Source organism: Anastrepha ludens, chromosome 4 (assembly GCF_028408465.1).
Source record: "Anastrepha ludens isolate Willacy chromosome 4, idAnaLude1.1, whole genome shotgun sequence".
In the NCBI taxonomy this organism is placed as follows: domain Eukaryota; kingdom Metazoa; phylum Arthropoda; class Insecta; order Diptera; family Tephritidae; genus Anastrepha; species Anastrepha ludens.
The window spans coordinates 69,833,678-69,849,372 of NC_071500.1; the positions used below are offsets into that span (position 1 = coordinate 69,833,678).

General features: G+C 38.9%; 2 protein-coding genes across 3 annotated transcripts in view; one reads left to right on the forward strand and one right to left on the reverse strand.

The window, feature by feature from the left end:
* The first annotated feature begins 4,255 nt into the window (after positions 1-4,255).
* Positions 4,256-13,556, forward strand: LOC128859732 (protein hobbit). Of its 2 annotated transcripts, none has more exons than XR_008454188.1 (18): positions 4,256-4,737; positions 4,825-4,951; positions 5,016-5,246; positions 5,388-5,549; positions 5,613-5,750; positions 5,827-6,114; positions 6,194-6,337; positions 6,404-6,686; positions 6,751-7,934; positions 7,993-8,136; positions 8,195-8,640; positions 8,697-9,177; positions 9,237-10,269; positions 10,349-10,791; positions 10,858-11,574; positions 11,646-12,566; positions 12,622-12,923; positions 12,986-13,556. XR_008454188.1 is itself a non-coding variant. In XM_054096786.1 (18 exons), exons 2-18 carry the CDS (start codon positions 4,685-4,687, stop codon positions 12,676-12,678), a joined length of 6,852 nt encoding a protein of 2,283 aa, XP_053952761.1. In that variant the 5' UTR covers positions 4,256-4,376; positions 4,443-4,684; the 3' UTR covers positions 12,679-13,556. The 2 variants fall into 2 exon arrangements, 1 of the variants encoding a protein (XP_053952761.1); XM_054096786.1 differs by having other exon boundaries at positions 4,256-4,376; positions 4,443-4,737; positions 12,622-13,556.
* Positions 13,132-15,695, reverse strand: part of LOC128859733 (trafficking protein particle complex subunit 11) — a 32,018-nt gene continuing 29,454 nt past the window's right edge. The window contains exon 16 of the mRNA XM_054096788.1: positions 13,132-13,721. Coding sequence (XP_053952763.1) covers positions 13,695-13,721 — 27 coding nt within the window. The 3' untranslated portion in view covers positions 13,132-13,694. The remainder of the gene's footprint in view (positions 13,722-15,695) is intronic.

Consider the following 15,695-nt stretch of genomic DNA (forward strand, 5'->3'; position numbering starts at 1 on the left):
AATAAAATAAAATCGATACGTTAAACTTTAAGTAAACAACTAAAAATGCTGCTGGGTTGCAGAACCATGCATGCCTGCATCTGCATGTCTTGTTGGTAATAATTAATAATTTTGAAAAGTAGCGAGAGATTTTACAAGTTTAAATTACTTGGTGAATAATTATTCATTAGAAATTAATAGTTTTGTGATGAAGTCCTCAAGCAGAGCAGATGGTAAATTGATAAACTTCTTTCTAAACGGATACAACTGAGGTGAATCTATCAAAGGTAGTATCGATAAATCAGCTGACTTATTTTTTTCTTTCGCCGTGTCCATGTTGCTGTCAGCCCAGAATGGAACAAGGCAAATTCATTTTTTGTTATCTACCTTGCCAATACTATACTTTGATAATGAAACGTACAAAACGTTGTATTTGGTGTAGTGCCACCACTTTTAATGAATATGCCTTGGATACAACTCCGCAATTAGAAAGTTGCTGACACTGTGCGACCATTTATGATTGCGCGGGTATAGCTTTTTACCGCAGCGCTCTGTGTCTGTTTGAGCGTTTCCATATACAGCAATGGGTTTTATCTCAAGGTTTCTCCTTTCGCCAAGACTTAGCAAGTGGCGAATAGATGAATCCACTAGTACAATTGAACATGTGTCGGCAAGGCGGGAAGAGAGCTGCCTTAAATTACGTGTGTTGGTAAGGCAGTGTGGCCTAATGAGCTATAGCCATACTCGCTAGCAGCAAATCGTCCTCGATAACTTTGGGTAGCGGCTTACCAACAGTTACCATATTTTTCGCGATTTGGCAAATAAAATGGTGAGAAATTACATGTTTGTGAAGATTCAGTGAATGGCTTGGTAATATTGTGGTTTTTAAGATTCAAACTAATCACAATGAAGTGTCGCGTGTTAAATTGTGAAAGCACAAATTAATACAAAGCCTCCAAATGCAGCTTGTGTGCGTTCTTATGCGGAAGACTCTTCCCACGGCGTCTTGTGTGTGTATAATATCTTGTGTTTGATTGCCTCCATTGCTTTCGTCTATTCTTACTATTCATAAACAAGTAATTCCCTGTCCTTTTGTTTATTTATTCATTAGCCCTGACGATCCAGCTATGTCAGAAGGCGCAACCTTGTATTATAAATATAAATCTCAAAAATCCCAATATAGCCAAGCTATTCACTGAATTTCCACAAGTATGTAATTTCTCCTCCTTTTGTTTGTTTTGTTGTTGTTGTAGCAGAAATATTACACCCTGTCAGCGTCGTCTTCGTCTAACTCATCTAAAGGTAGGCCCAGGAAACTTGCTGTTACGACAGGTTGGGTCCAGAAGGAGAGAGGCATTAGATGAACGGGTTTGATGGGGCATGTGAAAATGTGGTTAGTGTAGTACGGGGTGCATTCACATGAAGAACATATGTTTGGTACATTGGGGTAAATTCTGGATAAGTAGGAGTCTAACCTGCTACAATATCCAGAACGTAATTGTGGCAGTGTTCTGCGGGCCTCACAGAAAAGCTGGAGCTCTTCATCTTCTGTAGGTGGTGGTTGGACTGCGAATAAGACATTCGAGGGTCGGGAGCTTAAGAAGGTGGTAAAGATCTCCCGATGAATGCCGTTTATTATCTGTCTAAACACCTGGATCTCGTAGCGTAATAGAGAAGGTGTCCCTTGACATGCCTGGGAGGCGGCTCTGGCTCTAGCAGGTGTCTGGAAGGCGCGGTAGCACCCAAGTAGAAACTATTTGCTGAGTAGTTTATTGTGCTTCTTTACCGGGAGCATCTGGGCCTCGTTGTGAAGGTGTTGAAGAGGGGACATCAGAAGGCAACCCGTCGCTGTCCGAACAGCAGTGTTTTGGCTTGGTCTGGAGCTTTATTCACTATGTACCACTAGCTCCAGGCGTCCAGACAGGCGCAGTATAGTTTAGAACCGGGCGCCCTCCTTTGTCCAGGTGGTGAAAAGGGTCGCCGTGGACTTCGTGGAGGAAAGTTGTAGGTTTCTCGCAATGAAGAAGCGCGAAAGGAAGACGAGGTAGTCGTTTACTTTGGAGCATAGACCATCAATGTCATTGCCCGACGCCATTATCGTGCAGTCGTCTACGTAGGAGACCAGGGAAACTCCCTCTGGTGGCTGGGGAAATTCGAGGTGTAGAAGTTAAAAAGCAAAGGTGAAAGGACACCACCCTGCGGAATTCCTTACTTTATCTTCCTCAGGAATTACGAGAGCGGTCATGGATATATTGAAAACGCTTGTGAGGTACTCTGCTCCCAATGGACGGCTTTTGATGATTTCATTTTGTTGATGGCCCCCTGAATCTCATCACTAGAGAAAGCAAGTGGTGCACTGTTGTTCGTAAGTTTATGCAGCCGTGTGGATCTATCGGCCGGAGGATGCAGTATACATTGCCGGCTAAAATAGGTCGCACATCTCTTCGGGTCCGACGAAGTTCAACCGTTGAAGGTGATATCTACTTTATCGTTGTGCTTCGTCGAGTACGATAGGGACCTTACGGCGGACCAGAGCTTGCTCACATCAGAGGTGAAGTTGCAGGACTTCAGATGTTCTTCCCATTTAGTCCGCTTATGTTGGCTGGCCAGTTATCGGATCTCCAAATTGGGATCCTTTATGCAAGTATCCACAGGATCGACCTGGCGTAGATGATCATGCTCGTTTGCTAGAACAGCTGCTTCAGCTGGGAAATTGGGACGTATGTCCCGAATCCTTCCAGCATGTATGAAGCGAGCCGCAGCAGCTGTGAGCACCTTGCGGAATGCGCGTTAGCCTACGCGCGCATCGGTGGGGATGAGGAGAGCGGCGAAAGTGTCCTTGGTAAATTCTGCAAATCTTGCCCAATTACCTTTGTTAAAGTTAATGTACGACCGGTGCTTCACAGACACAAAGTCGGCAGGTCTCTCGATCGAGATGATACTGGGCAAGTGGTCCGATGCAAGCGATAGCTTAGGTCGCCAGGTTATGCTGTTTATCAGCCCAGCGCTAGCAATTGTTATGTCAGGTGAGCTGCTGCAATTGCCTACTTCTCTGGTGGGAACGTTGTCACGTTATAGCTATCCCTGGTAAACAAGGAGGATCTAGTGTGCAGTTTTGTCTCTTGGACCGCAGCTATCTTGATTCCATATCTGCTCATGAAGTGTAATGTCAGATTCCGAGGAACTCTGGTCTGATACACGGATCAGACTGTGCCGCGAACCAAGAGCTGCTGGTTTATCTCCACGTTGGGATTGGAGCAGAAGGGTTGTGGGTCAGAGAGGGAGTTGTGTTGCACCGGTAGGCTTCTAACCGTTGAGGTTTGATTACTGGCGGCAGTTTGAAGTGTAGGCACATTTGACGATGAAGCCGTTGAGGCAGAGGCCGCCTGGTGGCGGGAGCAACCCGTTGCTACATATCGTGTGGACCACCCCCTATCTGTTTTAAGGCCTGAGTAGGCCCGGAACACTAGGCAAGGCTAGTTTACTAAGGCGGCAGCCCTTAGTCAGTAAAAACCCGAGTCATTGCGGTAACGTAGAATCGGCTGCCATGGGAATGATTTTATGTTTTAAAAGATTTTAAAAATCTAGAATGGTTTTCTTGCAAAATTCGGCTACTTTTAACAAATCAACAAGATTTTGTATATTATAATACGTTCACATATGAGTAGATGATCTACTTTTCGGTGCTTAACTCCCAATCTGTAATTAAAAAGCGAGATACAAAAATACAAAATTTCTCTTTCACAGATTTGTAGACATAATTCTAATCAAATGTTTGTGAGGGATTATTAACTATGTATCCATATAACAGAAAAAAGCATGAGCCCATAAACGTGTGTCCTCTTATTACATATTATAAAATGTAAGATCGAATTTCGAATGCGTATTGCTATCATAATTTTCTGAAATCTCAGTAAACGTCGTTTACGGATTTCCTCCAACAATTTTATTATTAGCAGCCAATTTCGCAATTAAATTAACTATTCCTTCTCCTTGTATTTTCTTCATATCGTTAGTAATAATTAAACAAACCAAAAGCACCGAAATATTCCACCAAAATAATTTCTATGAAGAAAAGCCATTCAGATCAGCTAATTGTCAATTTTGCAGGTAATCTGCCATATGTGAACGGGTAGATTAATTTTGTGGATTTATTGGTAATTAATGCATATGTTAACGTATTTTTAGAATGCGACGACAAAAGAGAGTAGTATAGAACGGTTACTTGTAATTTTATTTTGTGCTAATGTATAAGGCGAAAGAAATGTGTGGTAAAATAAATCAGCTGGTAGTAGACCAAGAATGATAGAATACAAGACTGTGCCGTCCCTGGGAATAACTCGGAAAAAGAAGAGGAAAAGTGAGGCAAAAAAGAAAAATATGGATATGGAGGCATGGTTATTATTCGGGTTTTCACAGCTTTACCGATTCTTGCCAGTAATTTACGATTTTCCTTTATTTAGGTACCAGTATTTAGACACAATCGCACACAACTTCAGCTTCGTAAAAAACTATTAAAAGCACCTTGTATTTTATTGTTTTACCTTGACATAAGCAATACAAACAGCTGATTTGATTGTGAGGTGGGGAAACGTCAACAAAGTTCTGCAATATTTTCAGGGTGATTAACAAAATTTTTGTAAATATCTGTGAAAGGTGGCAAAAAGAATAAAAATATAAAAAATGTGATGAATATTTTTCTAATATGCTCCTGAAGTTCTTAATTATAATTGGGCTAGTATTTTTACTAGCATACTGGTAAGTAAATGAATAAGTGGCAAAAAGTTATGATTCATTAACAAAAAATCTTATCATTCTCGCATATTTTTTATAAACGCTATTTAGGATACTACCTAAGGGAATTAGTTTGTATCTAGTAAAAAAGTTTAAGGTGAAAGTGCGAATAGGCGGCATTAGCTTACGTTATTTAGCGCTGCGAAATGTAGATGTTAGTAAAAGCGGATTCACGGTCGTAAGTATACATATAACATAACAATAAAAATGTAGAACACACTAAATATTACATTAATTTATAGCAAATTGAAGAAATTTGTCTTCGCAGCAGCTTCTTTAACACAGAAGTGACAAAGTTACTCTCAATCTATATACGTGATATACGCATAAACAAAGATATACAGAGCAATGACGTTACCTTGGGAGCACTACGAGATTCTGAACGACCAAATGGCAAATCTCAGGAAGAAGAAAAAGATGTGCCCGATTTCCGGCGAGCTAAAGTTCCGCCAAGTATACTTACTTTTGCACAGGTTAGAACTAACATTTTTCAAATAACACAATAATTATCTGGATCTGTTCAAAAAACTTCGAATTACAGTTAAATTGGATATAATTACTAGTTATTCTTTGCATAAATCATGTGGAAATTTTTGTGTTCTATTTTCCCACAGTTTATGGCTATGCACATAAACAACATTTCTGTAGTGCTTATGAATAACAATTTTGACCCGGGTTGGTTTATTCATGCTACAGCGAGAGAACTTCATCTGGATGGAAGTATTGTTCACAACGCTAAAACTTTGTTAGTTAATGCAGCTCTAAATGATGCCCAGGTAAGCCAAATTAAATTGTCCCGGGAAATATTGTTATTCGATTTGTATGTTTTTTCATTGTAGGCGAAAATGTTGCGGCATTGCCCATCCCGCCGACAGTCATTGGAGAATCTAAATAAGATACGTCCTTGCTTGGGCGAGATTAGTTTTGATATTGCCTTGGATGCCACGTTATTTGCTCATGGACCTCTATCTGTAGATGTAAGAGAACACTAAATTAGTTCTGAGTTAGAAACCGATTTTATTTATTTTCGCACATTTTGTTTCAATATTTTAGAAACTTTCTTTGGCTATGAACAATGCTCGTTCCACAATACACGGTAGTTTGTACGACTTCTTAAGCGAAGCAAAGCAACGTACAAGGCCACAACAAAATTTAGAAAGCCACGTTAGAAGTACTGCCAATTCACTTACGCAGCGTCGAAAGAGTTTTAGTAATGAGTCTTATCAGAAGATTTCGCCCATAATACCGAAGAATTTTAATTTTGTGATCAAAGCAGCAACTTTTTCAGCTGTGAAAGAAAATTCCCAAAATGACTTTAGTGCAAAAATACAATTGTTTAGCGTAAGAATCTCACTTATGTTTATTTCATACATTCAAATATGTTACTATTCACATGTATGTGTTTGTATATCACGTTTAGATTACTGGAAAATTCAATTCCAAATCACTAAATGAGAATGCACATCTCCCAACGCTATTTACCAAAGTCTTACTACAGCACTTGGACATTGATACCAAATATGAAAAGCTGCTGTTTATTGAGCAATTCACCATTGATTCAGTAGTAAGTACAAAAGGAATTAAACGCAGCCGTAGAAATGTATTTAATTAATATTTGTTTCTTCTTTAGTTGGAAAACGATATCCTAAATCTATATGTGAAGCTTAAAACATTCCAAATTATTTACAACCACAGTGAGATATATGATTGGGTGCATAACAACTTTTTGTCGCGCCAGCGAACCAGTCCACAGCCCTTGCATCTAAATCATAAACAACTTTCGTTGCCGGAACACTTAGGTGCAAACACTTTTTATACTGCACCTAATGACGCGTTGGATCCACACTTAATAACACCCAAGCAGTCGAATAGTGGGTTACTGGAAGGCATATTAAAGCGCATTGTTGTTAAAGGTATGACATGTTGTCAAACAGTTTCCTTTGACCTTAAATATATAAAAAATCTTCGCGTGTGCAGGTTGTGCCGAATTTTGGAATGTATCGATTCTAATGAAGTTGGACGATGAAAATGCTGCGATGAGCGTGAGTCATACAAGATTCCTACTGGAGCAAATCGAAGAGAAGCGCAGCTCTCTTTATGGCAATAGACTTTTGAATTTAATTTTGAATCAGCGTCATTGGAGTACCGAGCTTATGATTGAGTCTCTCTGGTGGTCACTGGGAAATTCTATTAATGACACCAATAATTTGAAGAAATCACATTCTCCAGGATCTCCATTCTTTTTGGGGCTCAGTCTAGTTAAACTCAGTTCGTACGCAAGTGTCACAAAACTGGAGGTGTCAATTCACACATTACGGACCGAATATAGCATGAGTCTGGCTGAGTTTATTGTGAAATCAGTTAACTGCATAAAACAATATGGAGGTCTAAACTCTACTGGAAGTAGCATGGAAAATCGACCGTTGCGCGTGCAAATACCCGGCACGACATCAATATCCAGTGAGTTACTCATCTCTGCGCGCATCAAAGATATTACCGCCTATTTTATAAATCACCACCAAGCCTGCTTGCTGTTGAGCTTCTCAGATATATCACTTTCGCGTAAGCAGCAAGTGTCTAGTTTCAAATTTGAGGAATTCCAAATGGCTATTATGCGTTCGATGAATTCATCATCACTTTGTCTCAATGATTTTACCGACATATTCGCTAGTTGTAAAACCATTCGCATTGAGCATGAAAAAAATGAAAACAAAGTTTCGGTATACATTCCTAGTAATACAGAAGCCATGTGGAACTCTAATTTGCACATGCACATATTGACCTTAGCCAGAGATATGAGAGATTTATATACAGAACTGGCCTTACCGCAACGCAATCTTGACGTAAAATCGGAGTACGACAAAAGGCAATGGATTATTGAACTATCCGCTGAGTTGAGTACAGCTTTTGAAATAAAGCTTTCTGAACGGCATACAGTGCAGTGGTTTGTAGAAAATTTGTTCTTCAGTCACAAAGAGGGAAACTTCATATCAGCAGAAAATATTTTCATCAAAATAGATGATCAACATATATTTACGCTCAAAGATATAGATGTACAGTCACTACCACGATTAGATATGTTGACACAGGAACGTGTAAATTACGAGACCTTTGTGTTGCCCACAAACAAAGTGTGGGTTACCACAATCGGTGCTTTTAAGGTATTTTTCATTTATACAGTTATTGGGGAGTAGTTTTCAAATTTCTTTTTGTAAACAGGCAATTTTTCCCTATGACCATGATTTCTATGACGCTGTACAAAACGAGTTTGTGACGCATTTTAAATGGTTGAAATTGGTACACAACTATAAGAAAAAACCATTTACAGCTAGCTCGCCGTTGCCAAGTGATATGGTTATACAAGTAATAATTTTCGTTTAAATTTGTCTTTCGTACAAAAAAGTTGTTTATTTTTTTCTAGATAAAAGAGTTTTTGTTGGAAATCAGCGATGATCCATTTGAAGTCAAGTTACGTGACAATTACGTCCTGCTTGTGGATGAATATCTAGAGGGTATAAAACGTAAAGCCATTTTCGATAAGAAAATCGCGGAACGTTGTCTTGTACCAGCCAGCACAATTGAAAGCCTTTATGCAAGTCTTGTGCAAAAAAATTCCGAAATATACATTCAACGCTCGAAAAAGATTAGGGAAAGTGGTCCTGTGCGTACCCGGTTGCTGGCATGGATTATGACCGATGTAGAAATAATGGCAATGGCAGATCCATCGGTGCATGGTACTGAGAATGTAACCCGAATAATGCGCGACATAGACTGTGAGAGTCCATGGCCAGAAGAAAATTTGGAATTCACCACCCTTTGGTGTCGTAGCGTAAATATAAGCTGTACAGAATGGAAATTTATGTTACGGTAAGACGCTCGCTGCATAAATGAATATTTGACAAATAATTATTTTTTTTCTGCAGAGATTTTCCGCAGCCAATGTTTTACGTTAAATCAATGCGTCTGTTTGGTACTTTATGCGGTGCTGAGCAAGCAGCGTCCAAGCGGGCTAAGCGCGATGTTTTCATTGAAGTTGGCGAGCCCTTTGGCACCGATGTGGTTCAACGAAGCATGCCATCATTGAAATTTTACCATGATTTCGATTGTGAATTGGAGTTTTGCAGCTACGCTTTTGGTCCTTGTTGGGAACCGGTTATGGCGCAGTGTAACCTTAGTTTTGAAAAGATTTCGGCACCATCAAAAGATCCTAGTCCTCCGCTGCCTTTCTGGGACAAAATGCGTTTACTTTTTCATGGTCGGCTAACAATGATTGTTAAGCAATTTACGGTTTTATTGCATGCCTCCCTGGATCCCTACAATACCACTGAGGAAATGGAGTTGACATGGAACAATGCCGGAATTGTGTGGACAAATGCGAAAATCATGTTCAAGGGCGAATTAAATGTACAGATTTTTGAAATTTTGAAATTTCTTGTATGTCGTTTCATGGATTCCCATTTCAGATTACAGTACGTACAGCTTCGCGTTACGATGATTGTCGTCTATTGCATTTTCCCAACTTGAAACTGACATTTAAGCTGAACTGGGTTTGTCTGGCAAATCCAAACGACCATCACGCAGTTATGCCTTGCGCGCCCGATAAGTTGCCAGAGTATTCCAGTAATCAAGTGCATGACTCCTTCCGTGCCTTCCGTTCACTTAACTTAAATATTTGGATCTCGTTTGAAACCAAACCAAAACTTGGTGAGGAGGTGGAAATCGACATTCCCAGCTTGGTTCTATACGGCAGCACCCTGCGTTGGTTCGAGAGCCTTAAGTTGATTCTTTCAGGTGTTACCCGTCCAACGCGACGCGGCCCGGTATTTAATAATGTGCGACCACGCAAGAAGCAGCTCAGTCGGCATTACAAGAAGGCAAATCTCCAAATGAGTTTACATCGATTTCAAGTACTTTACTGGATGTCTCACGCTTTGCATAAGGGTTTCCAATTAAATGGTGGTCGGGTGTCGTTTAGCTCGGAGTATTGTTTATCGTTAAGTCCCATCGACGATGGACTAATTCATAGACCGCGTGCTGATTGGTCCACAGTCTACATGAATTGTGAATTGAACGACGCTGAGATTTGGTTGAAAAGCATACTCACCGAAAAATTAGATAGCAGTTCAGAAAATTTGGCAAGTGTTGCGGATGCCTTCAAAATAGTGAGATTCTACTTCTTAAGTGTGGCGAAAGTTTCGTATGGTAGAGAGGCGCTTATTCCAACCGGGAACAGTCAAGAGGAAGAGACAAAAACCAAAAATACAACACCCACTCATAAACTGGTCGTTTATGACCTTAAAGGAGCGTGGACGAAAAATAATCGGGATGTTGCTTTTGCTCTCTTTGATTCATTCATGAAGTCTCAAAAGTTGAAGAACAATTTGTCGACGGAAGCAGTGAAAAGCTATCGAAAAGAGACAAATTCCAATGTTATGAAAAACAAACGTAGCGATAGTACAATAACTCTAACAAATAATCCAACGGAAGTGCTACCAAGTATGTATTAATTTCACCACGTGTCAATTTGTAGGTGAATATCATGAATTTAATAAATACACTTTGCTGATGTTTTCAGTAACGAACTCCAATAGCGCTATCAAGAAGGTGCAACCTGCTAGCCATGCAACTGCGATGTTGCAGCAACTAATAGCTGAAGCCGATCATAAATTCAACGTGTATAGCGATGACCAAAGCACACAGTCGCGAGAATTACAGTTACAGGGCTTGCAGGCCTGCTCCGCCCAAGATGTGATACACGAAAATTGGTCAATATCATTGGTCAATTCACAAGTGCTGCTTAAGGGTTGTGAAACGTCTGGTTATGTGATTATTAGTGCTGCTAAAGCCGAGATTTTACAACGTGTTCATAGGCCAGTGTGGCGTGACAGATCACTTGTGTCAAAAACGACTTGGAAGGGACTGCTCGAATGCATGCAGTACTATGCCACAGTTAGCGCTGGTGAAGATGACTCGCTCATTGAAAAAGAGATCATGTGGCTTACTGTGGATAACATTCAGGTATGATAGTGATAGTATAATTTTTGTATATGCCAGATTATTTGTGGTAATAGGAATAATTTTCAGGATAAAGACGATACTGTGATTAATGATTTACCAGACATTCCACACCTTGTGGGTAGTGGCCGAAGTGTGGGTGGAGTTGTCTCTGAGACAGTGGGTGCATTGTCCATTGAAAACCCGGGAGAAACTCAGCCTGTACAGCTGCAGCGCATTGTGTCTCGTTGTAAATGTGAATTCTTTTATGTCAGCTATGGCGACACTATAGATCCAAATACAATAACCGAAGTGCCACCGCCCCCATCAGAGGAAACATTATCGCCTTGGGAAAAGCAAGATGACCCAGTGGACGCTTTTACTTTGATGCATCATGACCTTGACGTCTGCACGAACTCCTTGCAATATGCTATGATTCTAGATATTGTAAATAATTTGCTACTTTTCGTGGAGCCACAGCGGAAACAAGCGCTAGAAAAATTGGCGCGCATGCGTTTTCAATTGCAACTTCACTCTACGGAGGATCAAAAACGGCCTATTCAGCAAAAACAAACCATGATACGTAGTCTGCTAATGAAAATCCGATCGTTGGAGAAGGACATACATCTAATAGGTAAGGATCGTGCCGAGGAGGGTGATACGCTGGAGTTGAGACAGGAATTCGAACGCGTGCAATTGCAAATTCGCGAGAGCAAAGAGGAACTGAACACATTGAGTGAGGAGCTCGATATGATGTTATTATGTTATAAGGAAACTCAGCTCTCTCAGCTTAGCAAAATATCGAATGTAAGTGAATGTGAGTGAAAATTTTAAGAAATCATAATTCAATACGTTTTGTTATTTTTTTACACTACTAGGTACGTTCCGACAAGTCCCTAACTATTGTACGTGCAAATGAGATTTGTTTTAAACGTGCGCAGTGGAGGCTTACAGAAACTGATGGTCAAATCGGCATATCTGACTTGGTACTCAGTGGCTTTTTATATACAAAAAAATCAAAGAGTGATGATTCTGTGGAGCATTTGCTGGAATTGGGCAATATCCGTATGAGCAATTTGATTCCGCGTGAGATTTATCGTGAGGTGCTAATGCCAACAGAAATCCAGAAAGATATGCCAATCGATACACATAAACGTGTGCTGAGAGTTTTTTGCCGCGAGAAGCCACCAGTGGGCGGTATTTCTGTCAAGGAGCATTTTGAAATTAATGTAGCGCCCATCACTATCGCTATCACAAAAAAATTCTACAGCACAATGTTGAAGTTTTGCTTTCCCGATCGCGACGCTTCCGAAACAGAAACTGTTGATGACATTGAAGAGAATTCTTCGAGTTCTTCCTCGTCGTCTGCAGCACAAACGAAGTCTTCAAAGAAACCATCGAAAACGAAAAAGAGTTCCAAAGATTCCGAATTCTATGTGAAAATTGAAAAAGATGATGTAGAGAAAATGAAGGAGCGTGCCGAGAAGAATAAATTATTTATTTATATAAAAATACCTGAAGTGCCTGTTCGTGTAAGTTACAAAGGAAACAAGGAGAAAAATCTTGAGGATATTACAGACTTTTCGCTAGTTATACCAACACTTGAGTACCATAATGTTACTTGGACTTGGCTAGACTTGCTGTTAGCCATGAAATCAGTAAGCCGGCGGGTGATATTATCGCAAGCAATTAAACAAAAATTGCAAATACACAGACGTCAGCCAGGCACGTCGACTGGCGAACGTTCGTCGCCGCAGGAAGAAGACAAAGCAAAAATGTTGTTTGGAAATCGCTTGCTGGTGAGTGGTCGAATAGTTTACCATAAAACAAACTAATGATTACCCTCAATTCCAGAGTGAGAATCGCAGCCAAAGAAGAGGGGTTTTTAAATTCACCTCGAGTAATAAGTGATAGGAAGAGATTACTATGCAATTTTAGTGCTGAATTTATACATATCCCCATACATTGGGGTGCATTACTCTCCATATAAATAAAAATCGGTAGTGTTGTTTCATCGGAATTATAAAATTGAGATGAACCGATTTGAATGTACATTCAAAAAACCCATTATTTGATTCCGTTGGTAAAATTTTTCGACATTTTTAAGCAACCTTTTTGCAACTTTTAAGGTCTTAAACTCTATGCTATTATCTCAGGTTATTTTTTGCGAAAAATATTTTTAAAACTCATTGTATTTATAAAAAAATTCGACTTTCAGAGGTGTTTCCAAATTGGATCTGCTCATATAAATCTTAATACTTATCCGAAAGATTTTGGCGGAAATCTAAGAATATAATAAATTTTATAATTCCAGTCGAAACGCCGCAACTTATCCTAATATGATCTAGTTGATTCCATCAATGATTATCAAGTGCAGTAAAATGCAACGCTTTTATTTATTGTAGTTTTAATAATGTGAATTGGGGTTTGTTTAACACAGATACAATTTAAATTAATTAATTTTACACAACATTATTATGCTAGTACGAACGAGTGTACCATATCCTTTAAAGCTACTATAATTACTAATGTATTAGCACACTTTATGCAATATGTATTACCCTTTCACAAAAAAAAAACAACTTAAAAACGAAGTAATATAATGCTATGAAGGCATGTAAAATATACTGACAGACGACATGTCTATTTAATGTTATCTAAGTATGTACGCTTTGTGTAATATTTAATTTAACATTTTAAGAGGCTTTACAGTAAAATTGCTTTAGAATTACTAAACTTCAATAACGTCTATATTTTTACAAATTTCTCCAAGGATGAATATGTTCCAACTTTTTTGGGAATATCAAACGCTCTGTTTGGTACAAATATCTAAACTCCTCAATTCCGGCATTTTGAAACTATTAATCCAAAATATTCAGCAGCCATACCTTTGGGCTGAGCACTCATTATTACACTGTAATCGAAGTTTATTTAGGCTGCTGCTTTAGTGGTGGCTGCAATATATAAAAAGATAAATTGAAATTATGAAATTAACAATAAATGAAAAAAAACCTGTGGGTATTAATTACTAAAATATATGCAAGTATTATATGATTACCATTAGATGAAATAAAAAGTTCTGAAGGTTTTCCGCTAGATGGATTCAGTGTGCCATATGTCACAATATAAAGGGTGATTTTTTAAGAGCTATAGCAAAGTTTTTCTAAAAAAACACGTTAAATTCAGAAAAATTCATGAAATTTTTATTTAAATCGATAGTACAGTCCATACAAATTAATGTTTGAAGATTATTTCATGCAAATGTTGACCGCCACTGCGCTTCAATTGGTCCATCCGCTTAGTCCAATTTTGGCATACTATTTCCAATGTTTCGGCCGGTATCTCACATATAAATGCTTTAATGTTGTCTTCCAATGCGTTAATTTAAGCAGTCTTTTCTGAATATACATGAGCTTTAACATAGCCCCACAAAAAATAATCTAAAAGCGTTATATTGCACGATCTGGGTGACCAATTGACAGGTCCCGAACGTGAAATAAAATGTTCACCGAACTCGCCTCTCAACAAGTCCATTGTTACGCGTGCTGTGTGGCATGTGGCATCGTCTTGCTGAAACCACATGTCATGCAAGTCAAGCTCTTGCATTTTGGGCAAAAAAAAAAATTGGATATCATTTCACGGTAGCGCTCACCATTCACAGTTACGTTACGATTCGCAGCATCTTTGAAGAAGTACGGTCCAATGTGACCTTTTCTGGATACATTGGTAGCTCTTGCAATTCTTTTGGCTGATCTGCACTCCAAAATCGACAATTCTGCTTATTTACGTACCCCTTGATCCAAAAATGAGCTTCGTCGCTGAACACGATTTTTCGACTTTAAACTTTCTTAACAGAACACGCATTTTTATAATAAAATTCAATGATTTGCAAGCGTTGTTCATTTGTAAGACGATTCATGGTTAAATTATAGACCAAACTGAAGATGTTTGGCAGTAATACAAAATACGAAACGTGCGTCAGCTGTTTAAAACAACTGTTTAAAAAGATAATAGCTAAAAAATCACTCTTTATATAGATTACATCGGGCCATGTCACAGGACGACTTAAAGGTGACACAACAATTAAAAAAAACAGTTTTATTTTTGGTGAAGCCAAAATAGAGGTGGAAAATGGGAAGGACAAATGCGATACATCCTTCAGTACCATTATGCTCAAGGAGAAAAACCGGTAAACAAATTTGTTCTGCTTATGGACCCAATAAAGTATTATATGCAACAGAAAAGCGGTCCTGATAGGCAAAATAATAATAGGCTCAAAAAATCGTTTAAACCAATAGGTCAGACTGGAACATGACGTGAAGACTCGTCAAATAACTTTTTCGAAATATTCTCATTTCATTGTCGTAATAAAGCGAGGAAACATTGAGAAAATTTTAGTCCACCTAACTAATTTCGAGTTTATAATTCGTTGTCAAGTGTTATAGCCCTCAACCTTTAACCTTCTGTTGTTGTTCAGCATAAAGTATTCCTCAAAAATTGTTAGCATTACAGGTGTGCGACTCCGCAAAAATTGTTGACGTCTGACATATAGCATAACTGGATGAGTTTTATTGCATTTGGACCTGTTCTAGCAATGAAATTCGTCAATAACACATTAGCCACTCTCGACCTGTCTGAATTTCTCTTTATCGAATTCACCAAGATTGCCAATTTATGTAAGAATTATAGGGCTATATTTTAAATTTATTTCTTCAAAACACAGGCACGTTCCCCCGACAGTCGGTTCTACGGGCTAAGGACTGTCACTCCAGCAGCACTCCCCGTATATGTAAGGGAAATATTTTTGCTGCTACAACAACAAGAACCAAAGCACAGGAACGCAAAAAATCATTTTCTTGGCCGAAAAAGGGGGAAAATAACTAGAAACAATTAAATTTACTTGTGCATATGGGAAAGTGGATTGTAAT